Source organism: Populus trichocarpa, chromosome 12, assembly GCF_000002775.5.
Source record: "Populus trichocarpa isolate Nisqually-1 chromosome 12, P.trichocarpa_v4.1, whole genome shotgun sequence".
In the NCBI taxonomy this organism is placed as follows: Eukaryota; Viridiplantae; Streptophyta; class Magnoliopsida; order Malpighiales; family Salicaceae; genus Populus; species Populus trichocarpa.
This window is the reverse complement of record NC_037296.2, coordinates 2,117,066-2,135,937: the sequence shown is the minus strand read 5'-3', so window position 1 is coordinate 2,135,937 and position 18,872 is coordinate 2,117,066. Positions and strand designations below refer to the sequence as shown.

General features: G+C 36.9%; 1 protein-coding gene and 1 pseudogene across 3 annotated transcripts; both read right to left on the bottom strand.

The window, feature by feature from the left end:
* Positions 1-1,473: 1,473 nt before the first annotated feature.
* Positions 1,474-4,448, bottom strand: LOC18103650 (probable 6-phosphogluconolactonase 4, chloroplastic; annotated as a pseudogene).
* Positions 4,449-4,572: 124 nt separating this feature from the next.
* Positions 4,573-18,241, bottom strand: LOC7464293 (MAG2-interacting protein 2). Of its 3 annotated transcripts, none has more exons than XR_002977071.2 (12): positions 16,608-16,831; positions 16,322-16,526; positions 16,006-16,213; positions 15,704-15,915; positions 14,017-14,998; positions 12,364-13,337; positions 11,639-11,727; positions 11,140-11,499; positions 8,169-9,399; positions 7,764-8,026; positions 4,807-7,669; positions 4,573-4,697 (listed from the first exon to the last, which is right to left on the bottom strand). XR_002977071.2 is itself a non-coding variant. In XM_002317764.4 (12 exons), exons 2-12 carry the CDS (start codon positions 16,695-16,697, stop codon positions 5,039-5,041), a joined length of 7,245 nt encoding a protein of 2,414 aa, XP_002317800.2. In that variant the 5' UTR covers positions 16,698-16,777; positions 17,233-18,241; the 3' UTR covers positions 4,573-5,038. The 3 variants fall into 3 exon arrangements, 2 of the variants coding, with proteins under 2 accessions (XP_002317800.2, XP_024438252.1); XM_002317764.4 differs by adding an exon at positions 17,233-18,241 and having other exon boundaries at positions 4,573-7,669; positions 16,608-16,777; XM_024582484.2 differs by lacking the exons at positions 16,322-16,526; positions 16,608-16,831 and having other exon boundaries at positions 4,573-7,669; positions 15,704-15,923; positions 16,006-16,154.
* Between the last annotated feature and the right edge of the window lie 631 nt (positions 18,242-18,872).

The following is an 18,872-nucleotide window of genomic DNA, read 5'->3' as shown; positions in this document are numbered from 1 at the left end:
CATACAAATACACATATACCTGGCTTTTATTGAGTTTTGTTTGTGATATATATATATATATATATATATTGGATGATTTGATTCTATATATCAATATTGAAGCTTTCCCAATGCCATGCGTGCACGAGCCCTAGCTAGTTATAGTCATAACTTGAACACGCAAACTAAAAGTGGAACCAGTGAGCAATCAGTGTCAGCTATCAGAGTGGAAGCAGCTGCTAAAAGGTTTTCGTGGCATCTTTCTACCTCCTCCTGCATTAATTAGCAGAAACTAGCCTTCTGGCCAAAACACTCAGCTGCAAATTAATATTATTCATCCTCTCACAAGTGGATTGTAATAGTCAAGCTCTGACACAATTTAGCCTCCAAATTAACTCTAAATTAGTATCCAACTGAATATTTTCTTGGAAGAAAAGATAGATTGAAAGTCAGAAAATTAAAGTGAAAATAACATTTAAAATAAGTAATGACTTTGAATTTTATATAAATACATTAATTTTAATCCCCTATTATCGATTCATTTAGTTGTCAAAAACATTTGGTTTTGCAGTTATTTTTTTTCTTAAGAATATTGGTCGGTGATTATCTTTAAAAAAAATTTATGAATTTATTCCGATCTTATAATGCATATCACGGGTTTTACATGCTATTTTTTAATATAATGTTTTTTTAGAATTGTTGTGTTTGTGTTTGATTTTTCATGATATTATTCTAATTCAATTATAAATTTTTTTTTATATTTATACAAATGAAATTTATTTTTCAAAATAAAAAATATTCATTTTAAATAATATTACTTATTTGTTCGGTCTTACATCATTTTTATAAGACGTGAGTTTATTAAGTCATTTTTATTCGTGTTTATCTTTTACATCATGAGTTTTTTAGAATATAGATTTATCTTATATTGATACAAGTAAATAAATTTAGTAAACACAATAAAATAAATGTCTTATATTATGTAATAATATATCGTGATTTGCATTGATATCTTAATTTTTTCAATTTTTTTTAGTTTTTTATAATGATTTTATTTATTTATTTATATAAATAGTTATTGATTTATTTAGTTGGATGCTTGTATTGAATTTTTAATTTTTTTTATATAATAAAAAACATAATAAAACAATCTGCACACCCGATATGTTTTGAAGGAAAAAGACTCACGCGGGCAAAATAACTATTCAATATATATTATTCCTCCTCCGTATATATATGTATAGACGTAACCTTCTGCTGTTTTGCTTTTCTGTCGATCACTGCTTTCTTTTTTGTCATTTGTCATTCGATACAAAAAGGAGTACTTCTGATGAGATAAATGCTCTCTGCCACTGCCCACATGCAAATCATTTGCTCCCACCAACATTACTTCCTTTTTCACCCTCACCCACACGATCTTCCATTCAATTCAATCACTCTTAGAATCCTTGATCAAAACAACATGCTCCTAATTCATTAATTGCTTTTGTATGATAATTAAGCAGCTGGATATATTTAGTATTATGATTAAGATAGATTATCCATGCTAATTTACATGAAGCTAACTCAAAAACACAACTGATAAACCAGTTACTGGTAACGATTATGGTCACCTGTAATTCTTACATCATCTAACTATTAGAGAGAGAGGGTTCAATGGTTGTTGATCAGGACTTGGAGGCCACTTTCTGTATTCTGAAGGCACATTCCTGTTTCCTCAGAACCTTCAACAGGCAACTGATCTCCAAAGAAGAGATGCAGACAACGAAACCATCCGACCCCAGATCACATGTATATCCCAGTGCTCCTCGGTACTACCATACCAAAGTAACATGGTAGCATAGTATTCTTCGATTAATTAGGGGGACAATGTAGAGCTGAGTAGAAAATAGGACAAAAAAGCAGGAAAGTCAAGCTATCCTTCATTCATACTCCACGTAACCACGTGAAAATGCCAAACTATTCTTCATTCAAATCCTTTTGGCGGGCATGAGGTGGACAACCTTGCCAATCCGCACCAATCACTGAGATTACAACACCGATGAGCACATCCATTGGTGATCAATCACACGAGAGAAAACTGACCCGATACCTGTGTACTGTGTAGTATATGCTATATGCTTGGATGAAATCATCAGCCAAGACATTGCACGGCTACAGCTTTGAAGCAGCATCTTTGTCCAAAAAACCACTAAAACTCCCCTTCAGGTGAAACCGTTTGTACAGGCAACATATCAGAATTCTTACCATTTCCCACTGCTGATTGCAGCACATCAGCTTTACCAGCACCACACACCAGAAGTGCAATATATGAAGAAGAATTGATCACAGGGAAAGTAAAGGTACTTCTCTTTGGAGGTGGTTTTGGAGAGTCTGTGATGTGAGTAACCCATTTCTGATTTTCTTTGAGGAGCGAATGCCCTGGGAAAAGAGAAGCTACATGCCCATCCGGACCCATGCTGATAAGCATTAGATCAAACTTTGGGAACCCACTCACTGAAGATTTCTCTATCACACCAGTATGAACCAAATGTTTGAGACAGGTCTTATAGTCATCAACTGCACCCTCTGCAGACAGAGCATGTTGATGGCATAAGCATTACCTGGAAGGATTGGTACCTGCCGAAAAAATTATGGGGAAAAACAAAAAGGTTTATTTCCTCAAATAATGACATAATTAAGCATTAAAAATTGATTGTCCATGAAAGAAAAGATTCAAGCTCGCTTTGTCCCAAATCACAAACATATATCTCTGTACATTAAATATATTGCTATACGATTGCCTACAATAGATTATTACTCTTTCAATTCAGAGACAAAATTCCAGTTCTCACACAGGCACAAGAAAAGAAACCGTGTATAAACACAGTTAACTAAAAACCCTTGGAAACATGAACATTACAGTGACTAAAAAATTCACCATCAAACAGTTGAACAAGATCCATACTCCAACTAACCCATACTCTAGAAGAAAACATTTTTGTCACACATCAAATTATTACCTTCTACAAATTACAAAAAACCTAAAAATTTAGAGTATTACATACAGAATCCATAATTTTCTTTGAAAGTCCATTCATTAAGCACTCTCCTTAGTTCCACAGATACATTTGCCTTGATTTTTTTATGAGCTGAAGTGAATTTCAATTTTCTTTTCCCTACCAGGCAAAAAACAGAGCCCGAACGCCATTAACAGCTACCTAAAACAATAACTTGAATGTAACATGAAGGAAATATAGTATAAGAATCTACAATCAAACAGACAATAACAAATGTAAGTACGTGTTGTTCTTACCATGGACAGAAAACCATCAAAAGCAAGTTTATAGTTACTGTCAGGATGATCTTTAGGAACAAGTCTCTCATCCACCCAAAAGACATGCCATTTCGACCAATCTATCAAACCCACTTAAGGCGGTTCCACTAATTTTCTGAACCCCACAACAACAAAAAACACAAACCCATCATTACCAATCCAAAAAAAAAAAACTAAAAAGGATCAAACTTGACAGTGACAAATACGAGGTACCTGAGGGACTTGACGAGAGAAACACCTGACAAAACGACAGTGAAAGACCCTCTTTCTTTTGTCAAACTTGTCCGATAAACCTGCTGTGTATTTCGCAAGAGACACTGACAGTCCTCCTCTGTATCAAACACCTCTACCACCTTGTTATTAGCAGCGTCCATTAACGATGATGATGTTGCTGACCGGATGCGGCTGAAAACGGGAATGTACGGAGAGAAGTTGAGAGATGACGTGGCCATTTTATAGACGTTTGATTGGTTTTTTGAAGCAGAGAAGGGAGTGTTTGCCGTGATGGATGATGGGTTTAGGCGAAGGAGACGTTAAGTTAGGGTTTTGACTTTTTTATGACGTGGCGTTAAGGGGAGAGATGACGTGGCCATCATTTTCATCTTGCTTTATTTAATTTTGTTTAAGGCTAAGCTAGCGTGAAAATAAACTTGAATTTTACTCTCAGACAATTTGAAATTTGCAATTGAGTCCTTTTATTGGATGCAATTAGCATAAAACTTGAAGAAATAGTGTGTGAAGCACTTGGGCCCCAACGTCAAATATGCCAAGGCTTAGATTCACAGTTAGGAAGCCGGGCTCAAAGTACGTGCTTTGCACCCTAGTTCGAGTAGCAAGACAAATTAAATTGATATTATGCTAATAATTGAAGGTAATGGACGTTTTATTTCGAGGAAGGTCCAGGGGACTTCAATGCTGAGGGGTGTTTTTAAAATGATTTTAATCATAATAATTTATTTTAGTATTTTTGATGATTTTACTACGATGTTAAAACCATCGAAAATCTCATATCAAAAAATAATTTGAGAAATCATTTTCAGGGGCATTGTCAAACACAATTAATTGACTTGATTAATGGGATATTTATAACAAAAATATCATCAATATGACGTCAGTTTGTCATGAGCAAATTCCTTGGATTACAGTATCCAAGGATTTTATCATCAACTGGAATGCCCGAATCCAACAAGAGATTGCAAGAAATTTCTCAAGAAATGGCTCTTATTATATATGAAAATGTGTAAGTAATTCAATCAGCATTTCAAAACCAAAAGACAGATGCAAGGACGATATAGCAACTCGTTGATGGTTTAGGCACACTGTGTATACAGAAAGCAGTCGAACCAAAATTCTGATAAATACATACATACCTACTTAAAAACCAAGAAGAAAACCATATAACCTGCATAGGAACGAACAAGAAAAGGGAGTGATATCCTACAAGTTTGAAACACAAAGTAAAAAATGTTCTTAAGTGAATCAAGGCAAATTTGCTAAAAAAAAAATCTTACTGAGAAAGGTCTGGAGCCTGAAACGGGGAGCCAGTGGACTGGAGAACCTAGCTAACCCTTGCTTCTTTTCAAGACCTGCCAGTCCTCTTTCCTATTTGATGTCCGGCGTTTGGAACTGGGAAGCAACAATACATACATCTGTGAGTGATCTAGATGGGTTTCTTAAAATAAGACCCTCTCCACCCCGACCCCCCTCCTTCAGGGGCAAAAAAAAGAAGGTTTATAAGATAGTTCATCTAGCATTACTAGAAAGCAATGGCAATGCCGATCGAATCTCATCTCCCAACTTGTTCGTCAGTCTGGAGACTGTATTCCTGAACATTTCACAGGAACTTATCTCCTCGAGGGAAAAGTAGTCGCCTTGCTGTAGTGCATGGAGCTGCCTCTCCAAGTACCTACTAAGACTAGACTCTGTGGTGTTTATGAGACTGAAAGAAGGATTTGTGTGCATAAATTTTGTAATGAGAAATCCAGCTAGGATCTGCTGATCTGTCTTCACAAGCTCTGATATGAAGCAGGGGAACATGATTCTTATGAAAAGTAACAACACATCTTTCTCTATGTTTACACGTTCATTTGCTCCCTTGTTTGTGATTGTTGATAACTGGGCTTCCTGACTCTGGCGCGAGAAATTCCCAACCACATAGCAGAGATATGAGAAAGTGGTGCCATATGAGGGTTTGGTGATTATATTTGATATAACCCCAGAAGATAACACGAGCATTAAGACCTCATGGTCCCTGCCAAGCACGCCTGAGATCCCTCCTTGTTTCAGCTTGTCTTCAACTACATTCAAACACTGCAACTGTATTGCTTCATAAGGCAGAAGAAGCCCCATTTTTAGAGCCATAAAAGAATCTTTCTCAAGCACAGTGTGACTCAAGCTCCTCGCATCATCTTCATCAAGCAATATTCCATAAGATTTTGATAGGGAACAGTCAATCAGTCTTAGCACATCCTTAAACTTGGACAACGTGATAAGCTTTTTGAAAATTTCCATCCAACAGACATGTAAAGGATGAACGTGATTGGAATTCTCTGGCTTCTCTTTCTCCAGAGCTTCTACTTCCTGAAAGCTCTCCCATCCTTCATCCCAGTCATCATTATTCCAGTCATTTCCTGTTTCTGTTGCTTCTGTGGTATCTACCTCATCTTTTGCAGTTACAAAAAACCCTTCCCACTCTTCTAAAATGCCTATCAAAGCATCGAAATGAGGCTCTGTACTGGAAGATTCACACAATTTCAAGAAGCAAGAGACTGCAGTCTCAGCATTCAAGAGATCATCAGGGGTAATTGCTATGCTTGGGGATATGGCTGATGCGAGCTGAGATGATCTGAGGGCAACCAGTGTACTTGTAAACCTGCTAGAATTATCTGTATGATCAGGTGACCCCTGATTTGCAGAAGGGTTGCTCTTTTTACCAGTAGAGAGCAACCCATCCCATCCTTCCCATGGTAAAAGATTAGAATTTAGCTCTGTGGAGAAACCCTTAATGCTTCTACCTGTGATGAACTGCATAATCTCTAGAACATATACTCGAACATGGCTTGGGAGCTCCAAATTATCAGAGAATTGGGCCATTCTTTCCCAAACTACATGCCTGACTCTTTGCAAATTCTCCATTTGACCTTCCAACTTACTCAGAGATGATAACAAATGATACAGATTCTGGTGTTCATGGGATCCACCAACCAAGTTTCTTAGAATCAGCTCCAACATATTTACATAGAGATGAGGAAGATCCAGGGATTCATTCTTAGCAGTTGAAGCTGAGCTGATGGCGCAGATTGACATTGATTCCAAGAATACTTCTGAAATGGCTCCAAACCCGCAACCAGAATATAACATAGCTCTGCAGAAAATTGGTATCTCAACAGAAAAATCTCCAATTAAACCAGAACTTGCATAACCAATTACGGTGCCCCTGGCCTGACTTGGTGAAACACTGTCCTCCATCACCATCCTCATAAAAACCTTCAGGCAACTTGATAAGAACTCTGGATCAAACCTCAGTGTTCCTACTGAACTCTCATCTAATGCTATCTCCTGCATTTCTTCTGTCAATTTAAGCCAGAAGTTCAAAAGAACAATGACGCAATCCTGCCATGTTGAGTTATCAGGTATAATCTCATGAGAACTGTGCAGGGGTATAATCACTGTGAAGTATCGCTTCATAATATCTAAAGAATCTGAATGTGACAAAAGCCTCATATATGTTCTGCAAAAATCATAGGTTTGCTCCAGTTGACTCATAAATTCCTGAAATCTTTCAGCATTTTGAACATCACACTCTTTTCTAACTCTACTTTCCAAAGTAGTCAATAAACTCATTGTGTAATGTTTGTAGACATCTTGCCACACTATGAGACCTTCAGGCAGTGAATCAGCATAGATACTGGCCAATGTTTGTACCATTTTTGCCAAGGCTTCCAAGCTAGATTCATTAACATGTGAAAAGACTTCATTTTTGAAAGACTGCAAATTCAAACCATCTAATCCAGCAACATTCTTGAAGTCTAAGTTCTTGATAAAAGAAACTCTATGACATTCTTGCTCAAAGACCTTGTACAAACGAGCTACATCAAGAGCAGACAAATTTGGTGAATTTGGATGTGCTGTTGACGATGATTTTTTGGATTCTCCCAGCCACAAGTAGCAGTCAGAGAGGAGGCCATATATACAAGCAAGGCGTTGCTTGTTGCACCCATCAATTGTAGGGTATACAACCAAGGAAATAGTTTTGATGGTTTCAGAACCAAAGCTAATTATTTCTCCTTTGACCTCTGAAATTTCAGCCTTAACATCATCATCATCAGTCCAAACCTCAGAAACAAGGATAGAACTAAGATACCTTAGTAGCACCTGAAGAACAGAGAAAAAATATTATATAACAAGTCAAAAGATCAGTTGGTTGTCCTCCATGCATTCAAAGATAAAAACAGATACACCAGCATACCTCAGTGTGATTTAAGCCATAGGCATCGACCAATCTTAACACATCCTTTATAATGTGCTTCTTTTCGAACTTTACTGATTCAATCAAGGAGAAAATAGCACTCTTAATGTAGTCAAGGTCACCAGACAGAAAACGCCCAGTTTCAACTCCAGGAATGATTTTCTCCAACACTCTAGATTGTTCAGCTACATGTTTTTTTTCTTCCAATTTAAACTTCCATTCCCTCCAAAACGTGGACTGTACATCAATTTTGGTCATTTCATCTGCATTCAACAGGTAAAACAACAGACAGAAGAATTACCTTCATTGCTCTGGAAAGAACATTAAGTGGTATAAAATAGAATCACAGCGGAAGTCTATGCCAGGTAGATTTTTTATGATAAATAACCAACTATGGACAATCACCTGAACTAGGTGGTTTGTGCTTCTCTTTAAACTTCCTCAGCAGCAGCTCTCTCCTCTGAGCCGGACCCTTGCACTCAACTCCAGAGTTATGTAATAAACTGTATGTCATTCCCACATTCATGATGCTACAAATTTCTTGGTAATTCTCCCGTATCCTTAGCTGCTCTTCTATTATTTCTACTCCACTAAAGGCATCCGCGAGATTCAATAAGATAGAGCACCCCATGATATCCTCCTCTTCTGTAACAGGTGGTTCTATGATTGATTTTGCCAGTGAGGCGATAACATCATCTCTGGGAGCATAATCATTTTTTGCCAGCCACGACAGGATAGTTACCACAGCTTGTGTTTTTATGCTAACGTAATGCTTACCAGGAATAAAGGTAGAAAATTTCTTACCATTATCTGCTTTCTTACTCAATTCAAGCAACCATGGAAGTTGAATAGAGGCAAAAGATACAAGTTTTCCATTTTCCCACAAAAAAGATTCCAGATCAGTTCCACTATCCACACGACAGTTTTTAGTAACAAAAGAAAGTGTGTTTTTAATGTTACTGAAACAAACTTCTCGATCTCCACTGCTTGCTCCTCCGTCCAGTTCAGAGTAATCCTTAAGATCAATTGTTTCTTCATAGGCTGGGGGTGATGTTATAGACGAACCTTGATCTGAGAAGCTTGAAGGACTTGTCCCAGTCAAGATTGACAGTGTCTCACACTGGCCTTGCATGTCAAGATCTTTCCACGCATGAAGCAACTCACCAATAGATTCCTCATCACAATGACTCAAAGCAAAACCTAGTAAATGCTTTCGAGAGCCTATATCAATATTTTCAAGGGCAGGACCCCTGGCTATCGCAGCACATAGATCCCAAACATGACCATGCCCTTTTTTGGCCAGAACAAGACAGAGATCAAATGCCAATTGTAGATCACCTGCCACTGCAGCTTCTCTAGCAATAGCTTCCTGAACAGTAGATATATCTTCTGAAGAGTTCAACCCAAGAAGTTTGGCAACCTCAATGAGTTCATCAACATGTAGATAAGCTCCAGCTTGGCTAGTGATTGCCATTTTGATGATCTCTATAGGATCCTTTATTTGCCTAAATTGCAAAGGAAGTAGAGTCACTCCAAGGTAAGGAAGTTTAACAGTGAGAGCATCAATTAAATCAGCCTCTGTCTGAACATTTCTGCTACTTGGAAATAAATTAAGGCATTCCTTAGCCTTCCAGATCTGAAACAAGTTGCAGAAGCAAAATCAATCAATTTATAAAGGAAGACAGCCATTTGAAAAATCAAAACAACGTCATCTCGAATTCAATGATTAAATCTGAATAAACAATGGAAACATTATTGCATATTATAATGTCGCTAGTAAAAAGAAATTAGAGAACCTAAAACACAACAGGTTACAATTACTTATTCCATAAGTTTGTTAAAAGAACCCCAGCCACCTCACAACCTACTCCATTTCATAAAAAAAAGAAAAAGAAAAAAGAACTGAAGCATTATTTGATAATCCAACATACATAATAATACAATACATCAAGAAAACACCATCATGATACCTTATAGGTGATACTTCAAACTTGGCTCTGACATACAACAGAAAGTCCATGTTCAGTTTTAGAACATCTAATTAAAAAATCTAAATGCACCGCAGAGAATCCACCAACATCTAATTAAAAAACTCCAAAAACACAATTATAATTGTGATTTTTGAGGAATTCATAGAAACTCCAGCAAAACTTTTTTTTTTCCTGTGACAGACCAAAACATGTTAAAGACAATATTTCAACTATTAGATGTTTCTTTTCAAGTGGAAAAAATGTATAAAACTTCTAGTGTTCTATAACACTGTCTAAAGAAATGAAAACACAAGTGTTCTAGCTCTCTGTCTCCGCAACTTCTCTCTAGACTGCCAACAATTCCTCTTTGATTCCTCTCATGACTACAGACAAGTGATCCTCCGCCATTCTAATTCACATAGCCGATATGCCTCAAAAGGCAAATGGAACTCAAGTACCAGAAAATAAAATCACACATTACAAGATAGACCCTGTTTTGAGTCAATCATTTGTAGGGTCTCACACTTTCTTTTTCAAAACTTAGATGCTGGCCAAATAAGGTTATAGTCATCTGCCTGGAAAGAAGATTTTTTCATATGCACAAAACTTATGAGGAATTAAAGTTTTCGTGAATCTTTTATTAATGATGTGTGTCTATTTGAAATACAAGGATTTGATATAAATATTTGGTCACATAAGGATGGGTTTGAAACAGGTTTGTTGTAATTATGGTGGGATGTATTGTGTGACACGGCAATGGTTTTGATTGTTGGTTGGGGGCCTGTGACTGCAATTTGAGTTGGATTTGTGGTGGAGATGACAGGTCTGTGGACAGTCATTTAGGTTGTGATACAGCAATGGAGTGGATTCTGTAGCATTGGTTCTGGAGAATTTGTGACAGTTAGGATTACTGGTTGTGGTAATTGGATTGTTGCAGTGCAGGTATGCTGGTGGAGATTATGCTGGTCATGATTGAGCTTTGCGGCTGGAATTGCTGGTATTTTTTATTTTTCCAAAAGATAATTGGAGGAAGATGAATGGCACACGAAACAAATCTGACTTTGACCCACAGTTCCTTCTCTTTGATGGATTTAGACTTTAGCCTCATGGCATAGGTACTCCAAAAAGATAACCATAACAAGTTAATAGCTAGAAAATGCATTTGATGACATATAATGAAATATTAAACCAAAAGAGTTTCACGATTCCACAAATATCTAATTAAAAGTTTTAAACTACAAGAGTGCCTTCAGAACAATTCCTAGTGATACAAAGCATGGCATACTAAAACCCATATTCAAATTCAGAACATGCAGTTATTTAATGGATATTTAAAGAGATGAACATATCAAATTACTGCCAGGTATCCAAAGCCATAACAGAGCTTAACATGCACTAGTGCTTACTTCAGAGCAAGACAAACTTGAAGCTGAGAAAAAGTACTCCCGTGCAGCTTGAATAACAAGATTTTCTGCTTTCTCTGATGCCAAGGCTACTGAACTTGTACCTTTCAGATAATTTCTAGCAAGTGAAAATTTCCCAGCTTTCAGCAGTCCTCTGCAGAATTCCACTAGCATATACTCTGGGTCAAGGAAAGGAAAAGCCTTCTCTCGCAAGCATTGCAAATCATGCCACATGTTTGCCCAATCATTATCTGATCGACCTGGCTGTCTGCGAACAAATTTTGACAGTATAAGACGAAGAATCTGTTTAACACCTTTTTCATCTGCATGGGCCTCAAGGAAGAAATTCATTGGCTTTGGAACCTGAAACAAAGAAGTAAAGAGCATGCTAGAAAGTGAAGATTCCTGAATAGAAGCATATATCTAATGATTCATTTATTTGATGGTTGTAATGAATTTCCTGATCAAAAGAAGCATGGGCCATAGAAAACAAAAGACAAACCTGGTACAGTGCCAGAAGCCTCCCTGCTTCAATATGACCTTCAGCAAGCTTCAGTCGTTTCTCGAGGTGCTCAATAGAAATACCGACATCTGTTAAGGTGAAATACTATTAATCATCAATAATTCCAATATCAACGATAACCAAAGATGACAAAAATGCACACAAAGTACTATGCTTTGTGTTCATGTATCCTGATATTTCTATACGTTTCAGTCTTCAGTAGAATATAGATAGTCATTAAAGCCAATACTCTTGATTATCCAAGAACAACTTAAAAAAAGGGTAAAGTTCCAGATTCAGGAAAATCAATAAAGAACACTCATGTCATCGAAACTTCAGATTTTAAAAGCAACTCCAACTTGAGAGCAGAACTTAATTGGAATGATCTGTATCTTCTATGCCAATTCCTATTTCAAGTTTGAAATCTCATAATTGGCATCTCTGGGCTAATAAGAATCAGCTCTGCCATGAGCTTATTTAAATGCAGAAACTGTTTTCTGTACCATGAGATCTCTCACTAGCTACAGTGAATACATGTTGACTCCAACTTCATTCTTTTTTACAAAATGAAACACCCCCACCCCCACCAAATCCCTCTCTAAGTGCACAAGATGTATGCACACGCGTGTTGAGACCTATATTATTTAGAAATTTATAAACGAAATAGCAACCAATAAAACCTAATTAATATTTTTTCAATCAAATCTGTACTACACAGAATGTACCTTGCTTCTGTGGGAGTTTTGACAATAAGGCAGCCATTACACTCCATCTATCTGTAACAGTGCACAAATAAATGCACTGCAAAGCACAATCTACAGCCTCAATCTCATCCTTGAAGAAACCATTCATATGCAATTCCCTGCATCCTTCCTCAATAACCATCAAGCATGTGTCTAGTTTATTCTCCAATGCAATTTCCTTTAGCCATTTTACCACAAATGAATCATTTTCATGCGAAGGAAAATGGCAATCTGTATCCTGATCTTGAGTAAAATAGGTCATGTTGTGAAACCTATTTCTCATAAATGGAATAGCCTTATCATGCAACCTCTTTACCACATTTTCCTCTTTCACTCCCTTAAGCATCATTCTGAATTTTTCGTAATCAGATAACTGTTCCCAGGAGATAAGACTCATATTAGAACATGCGTCAACATCATTTTCATCAGAATAAATTAGCTGGTGCAACAATAAAATATCCTCATGAAACTTCTGTAACTCATAGATGCCTTTGCGGCAAGCCAAATCAATCAAGTCGATGCAGTTGTCAAGCTGGCCACTAAAGCTATCAATATCTCTAGCTCTGTTCTTGTACCACTCAGAGAGTTCACTAGATGACGGCCAAAGATAACCAAGGCGCCGCTTGACAATGGGCTCAGTTTGGATCTGGGTACCAATCTCATGATTCTCTGGTAGCCTATTGATAAAGTTAACCATTTCCTCACATTCTACCCAATCTTCTTCCCTAAGAGCAATTCTTGGGGGAGGAGATCTCCCAGGAAGAAGCTGCCCATAGGTTTGAAGAGGAACAGTTTCAGGAATAGCAGCTAATATTTTCAACAATGAAGGAGATAGTGAATAAGGATGACGCTTGAAGAGGAGGTTTAGGGCCCCAATTTTCCCACTTTCAGCAAGTGTTATGGCAGCTTCACCAACAGGTATAATACGAAATTTGCGATATTCCTGTACAGAAAACCTGCACAAAGACTATGTCAATACACTATCAGTCAATACGACTAATAATCTGATAGTAAATTCAGGTGCATTTATGCTATATTTCTTTAATCTCATAAGAATTTTCCAGCAATGGCAGCAACAACAACAGCAGTATAATAATAACCACAGCATTATAAAGTCATTACACAATCCAGGAATATTTTATGCTATGTTTCTTTAATAGCATAAGAATTTCCAGCAATGATATCAATAACAGCAGCAGAATAATTATAAGCATAGCATCATAAAATCATTATGCTAAAGCTTTTTCGCATGTGAAGGAAAATGAATTAAGAAACCTGAAATTATGTATCAAGAATCAAATCATTTATGTGGGTGCAGCATCTTCAATGATCCAAATTAAATCACAGTATGAAAGTGGGACTTAATGGAGAAATTTGCATGAGATTTTTCTGCATGTAGTTGATATAAACAGCTTCAATATCCATAGAAAGAATAGCGGGTCTTTTTTTTCCTACAAAAATCAATATGAACTTGCATAGTATGCAAATGCATCAAGGAATTCAGCCTGTTTGTCAAGTAAAAGTTCATAAAATACATCAAAAATGGTTGTCCAGATCCTGATGAAGCATTGTATTTCTGATAAATACCCGTAAGCCATGAGAGAGAGGGGATTGAGTTCCCAAATAACACAATACCTGCCCATGTTTATCCCCATATAGGTCTCTAGCCTGTCCCTGAATTGTAACAGCTGAAGTCTAGCCATACGAAAATCCCAGATCTGGCTCCCTTCATCAGCTTCTGATTCCGAAAAACGGAACTGATCAGTCACTTGCAGCCCATATGACAGTAGAGCTTTTACCGCATCTTCTGTTGGTCCAACCTTATCAACACATTCAGAAAGCACAAAACTGTGATCCTTGATATTGGACAAAAACATGTTAATACCATCTTTTCCTTGGCTAGAGTGCAGCCACTGAGATTTTAAAACTTCATCTCTGTCCAAGCCATGACGATTGGCAAAGTCCAAGGCAGCTTGATATTTACAGTTACTAATTAAGATATTATACATTTCAGGAACAGATCTCTTTGACAGTGAGATCAAGCTCCAGTGCAACTGGGAAACATCAAGTTGATCACTTCTGCTACCTGTGACCTGCTCTACATTGTACACATTACCTGACTCTCTATGAGGTTTACTTGGAACTTTGCTATCTAAAACAAATATGCGGCCTTGAAACTGCTGTATCCTATCCAGAACAAGCATTGAATATAGATGGTTGTGCTCTTGAAACTTTAAGCCAGTAACAATATCAAGCATGGCCAAAATGCCTCCACGTTTTGCAAGAGTCATGATGCGGTCAGACCACCAAGTAAAATCCACAATATCATTTAAAAGCTCATTCTGTCCATTTGTTATGTTACTGGTTCCTTGTGAACGTAATTGCTCTTCACAAGCAAAACTCACAAGTGATCGACTTTCTTTATCCATCTTGAAAATGTGCAAGCGTCCTGTTATATCTAAAGTGGCAACAAACTTACCTTGTGGTGAAATTAGCACCTTTGGACATGATAGTATGGCATCTTTTGATTTGGAATACAAGCCTTCGAACTGAATAGAAATCAATGGTTCCAAATCTAAGTTTCGACTTCTACACCAAAGAGAAAGAAGACAAGATCCTGAAAAAAAATATAGAATATAAAATTCCAAAACTGTCTAATGTAATTTAAAAAAAAATAATAAAGGTAAAAAAAATGCTTTTCCAAGCTGCCTGGGGTGGGTATTTAACATATATGATTTCACCATCTACACGGCGAGTTGCATTACAAATTCATGGGCCAAAATGTCAATTAGGGTATTATTATTTTTGTAATTCTTTTTTTCAAAGTATGCTCCAAAGAGTTTAGGAAAAAATGAAGAAACTCCATAAATCCTATGTGAGTTGTCATGTGTGGGCTAGACACAAGGATTCAAATCTGAGAGTTAAAGTCCAAATATGCTTAGCAGGACTCAAACATTTGATCTTTCATTGAGAAATGCAAGTCAGGCTACAAACAAGAACAAGCTTTAGTACTTGCATATATAGAAAGTAGTTGGAAATTCAAACTCAGTGTGATTTGATGAAAAATTATAAGAGACTAAAATTGTTGATAAGCATCCCGTCATTTGAAGGTTAGAAAAACAAGACAACTTGATATTCAAAATTATTCCCATATAACTAAAAAAAAAACAAAAAAAAAATCCTAGCATTTTCACGCCCACCTCCAAATTACATGTCAAATGTACATAAATAGAATCATATTATATCAATTACATAAACCCCTCAACAAAATCAAACTTTCACTTGACTACCACAACAAAAATAACAATGCCCTAAAACATACCAGCAGCATTTTCAACAGACGATTGCGAGATACCAACTGCACTACCAACAACAACAAGCAAGGAACATTCCGAACTATAGTCAGAGCAGAAAACATCCTTTGGAAACTTCCCCAGCGACTTCAACCCACTATTTAAAACAGAAGCACTTGGCTCCTTACTCATCTCAATCAAATGAAGACATCCATCTGCTGTAATAACAACAAATCTACACCTGGAAAACTTTTTCAACCAATTAATCATCCATCAAAATCACATAACTTAACATGTTATTAACATACGATGCAAATCCAACAACACTTACAAACAAGACCGCTGCGCATCATTATCATCAGCATCCTGTGGAATCAATCCTACTATCGACGAACTTGCTCTCAACTGCCGCTTACTAATTCTCATAATCTCTTCCCCATTCACTTTGATCAAATAAACCGTATCACTATCATCTACTACTCCTAAGACACCATGAAATTCAGACCACACTCCGCTCGTGAACACACCACCACCTCTACCTATCAAAAAATCCAAAAATAAAATAAAAAAATAAAAAATAAAATTTTGTACTGATTAACTGCATAATTTAATATTTAAGCTTGTAAAATTAAAATTAAATGCCTTACAAGTGAAGCTTCCGTGCGGTTGCTGATAATCATTCTCTTTGGACAAAATCGTAATTTGATTAGCACTAGCTACAGCAACGTAATCACCTCGTGTAGATATAAACAGCGATAGATTTTTCCTAATTTCTGTTGATGATTTTGAATTATAATTCCTATAATCACTCAATTTCTCTTTGATTATGGACAAGAAACCGCCTTGATTGACCTGAATCATTCACAGAAAACAGTGATTAATCTGTTAATTGTGATTAAGATGAAGAAATTAGAGAGATCGATCGAGAGAGACCTTGTTGGAGTGTAGGAGAGGAGGGTAATTGGAAGTATAAGGTCTGGAGATGTGAAGACGCGTCTCGTAAAGCACTTCGTCTTCCGCCATTGATGATGATATATGACACCGTTTCTGTCTGACCGGACGGAGAAACAAACGGCAGATGGTTGATTCTTCAGGAGACGTTTCTGTCGGTACACATGAAGAAGCAGAGTGACTGGTTTGCTTTTGTTATTCGTATGTAGAAGAGAGAGGCCCATTTTAATTAGAGAGGATTGGGCTTTGAAAGCCTATTTTTGTTGTTGGGCCACTCTTAGGCTTGGTGCCCTGGTAGTTCCAGAAACAAACGGCAGATGGTAGTTTTTTTTTTTTATTTAGCTACAAATTTATTTGCAGCTGAAAAACATTTGCAATTTTTTCTTTTTCAGTTTGCCTCTAGTCGATCGGTCACAAAACTACAAGTCTCAAGTCCCAACAAGAATTCTAATTAAAATGCCAACTTTTTTCTGAAAATCTCAAATGTTTTTTGATTTATTTTACAATCTATTTGCAATAGAAATCTTTTTTATTTTTAATTAAGTTTTTGAGAATTATGATGGATTTGGGGCATGTGCCACCAAGGCTAATTGCAGAATAATTGCACCTGAGCCAGCTCTCCATGAGTGTTAGACAGGAAGAAATGCTTGAAATTGATGCCAGTTAGGGCCGGGCCAGCAACTTGATTATAATCTTGCAAGTGCGTGTATCTATGCAGACAACCTTATTTTTCCATAAGGTCAATTGTTCCTTAGAATCTTTAAACGTTATCATAATCTCAATCATCAGCATCAACTTCTGTAGTAACTCATCAGGAATCCCTTTCTCCTCGGCCAAGCATCTTGCCTGACGGCTGAGAATCTTGCCAACACCAGAGCTTGTTGGAGCATATGCCCAATGATAGAAGAAAGAGATCATTCATGGAATTCAACATGCAACTCTTTCTTTTTATGGATCGATTTGGTAGAGAAGAAATCAACCACAAATCGATCAAATTTGACTTGCCTAGACAACAAACACAACTTGTCGACTCGATTTTTTGTTAAAATATTCTCTTTTGGTAGTGACGTGTTGCCATGTATGATGAAACCCTAATTGACTTGCTCATTATAACTCTGGTTCTATGTTGTTTTTGGTGGAAAAAAGAGAGGACAGAGCAAGTGGTTTGTGGCTATGGTTTCGGGAAGAGTTGGACGATGGGTTACGGTGGTTATTGGCGGCATTTGTTGGGGCTATTGGTTAGGGTTGTAAGGAAGTAAGGTGGTTGGTTTCAAGCAAGGTTGTTTTTCTAGCAAGGGAGATAAAAGGATGCTGGTTTGGGTGGTGTGGTGTGAAGCACAGGTCAGATCTGGTGACTAATGGTTCAATTAGAGTTGGTGGATGCTGGGTTGTGGTGGCCACTCTTAGTGAAGGGCACTAGGCTGGCGTGGTGATGCTAGCTAGTTTGTGTGGTGGCCTGGTGGGGGTGTGGAGGTGTTAGGTTCGCTGGAGTGGTTAGAGAGAAGAGGGTTGTTGGGCTAGTGTAGTACTGGAGAAGGTTGTTATACCATGGGCTATGCTGGGTGGTGGTTGATAAAGGGAAGAGGAGGTTGAAAGCGGTGGGGCGGTTGGCAGCAAGACTGCTCAGGGATGGGTGGGTAGAATGTGGTTTCTGAGATTACGGTTAGCTCAAGTGGGTTTGGTCGACGATGGTGAGGAGACTAGTGGTTGTGATGGGTAGTGTGGCTAGTCGAAGAGAGAATAAGATTAATGTTTTTTTTTTTTTTAGCAGCATTTATAAGAATATTTTGATTGAGTTTAAAGTGTTAACAAGCTTAAACTTTTTATAGTTATTTCTCCCCTTTTTCACGATTTGACTCTAATAAAATAAAAATCAAACCTATCATAGATTCATTCGTGCCATTTATTTAATCTAATTTCAAATACCAACAACAGAATTAGCAGACAGAGGGATATATATACTCGTAGCTAAAATCATTAATTAATATTTTGCTTCGTTTGGCGATCTAAACAAGATTGGATAAAATTTGAAAAAAAATTTAAAAAAATTAATTTTTTTTTAATTGTTTTAATTTACTGTTATTAAAAATAATTTTTAAAAAATAAAAAAAATATTATTTTAATATATTTTTAAATAAAAAAACATCTTAAAAAATAACCGTACCACTATCGAATACCCCTTTCTACATTAGGTCTCATTTGTTTGGCGGAAAGTGGTTTCTAGTATTTGTTTGTCATTAAAAAAAT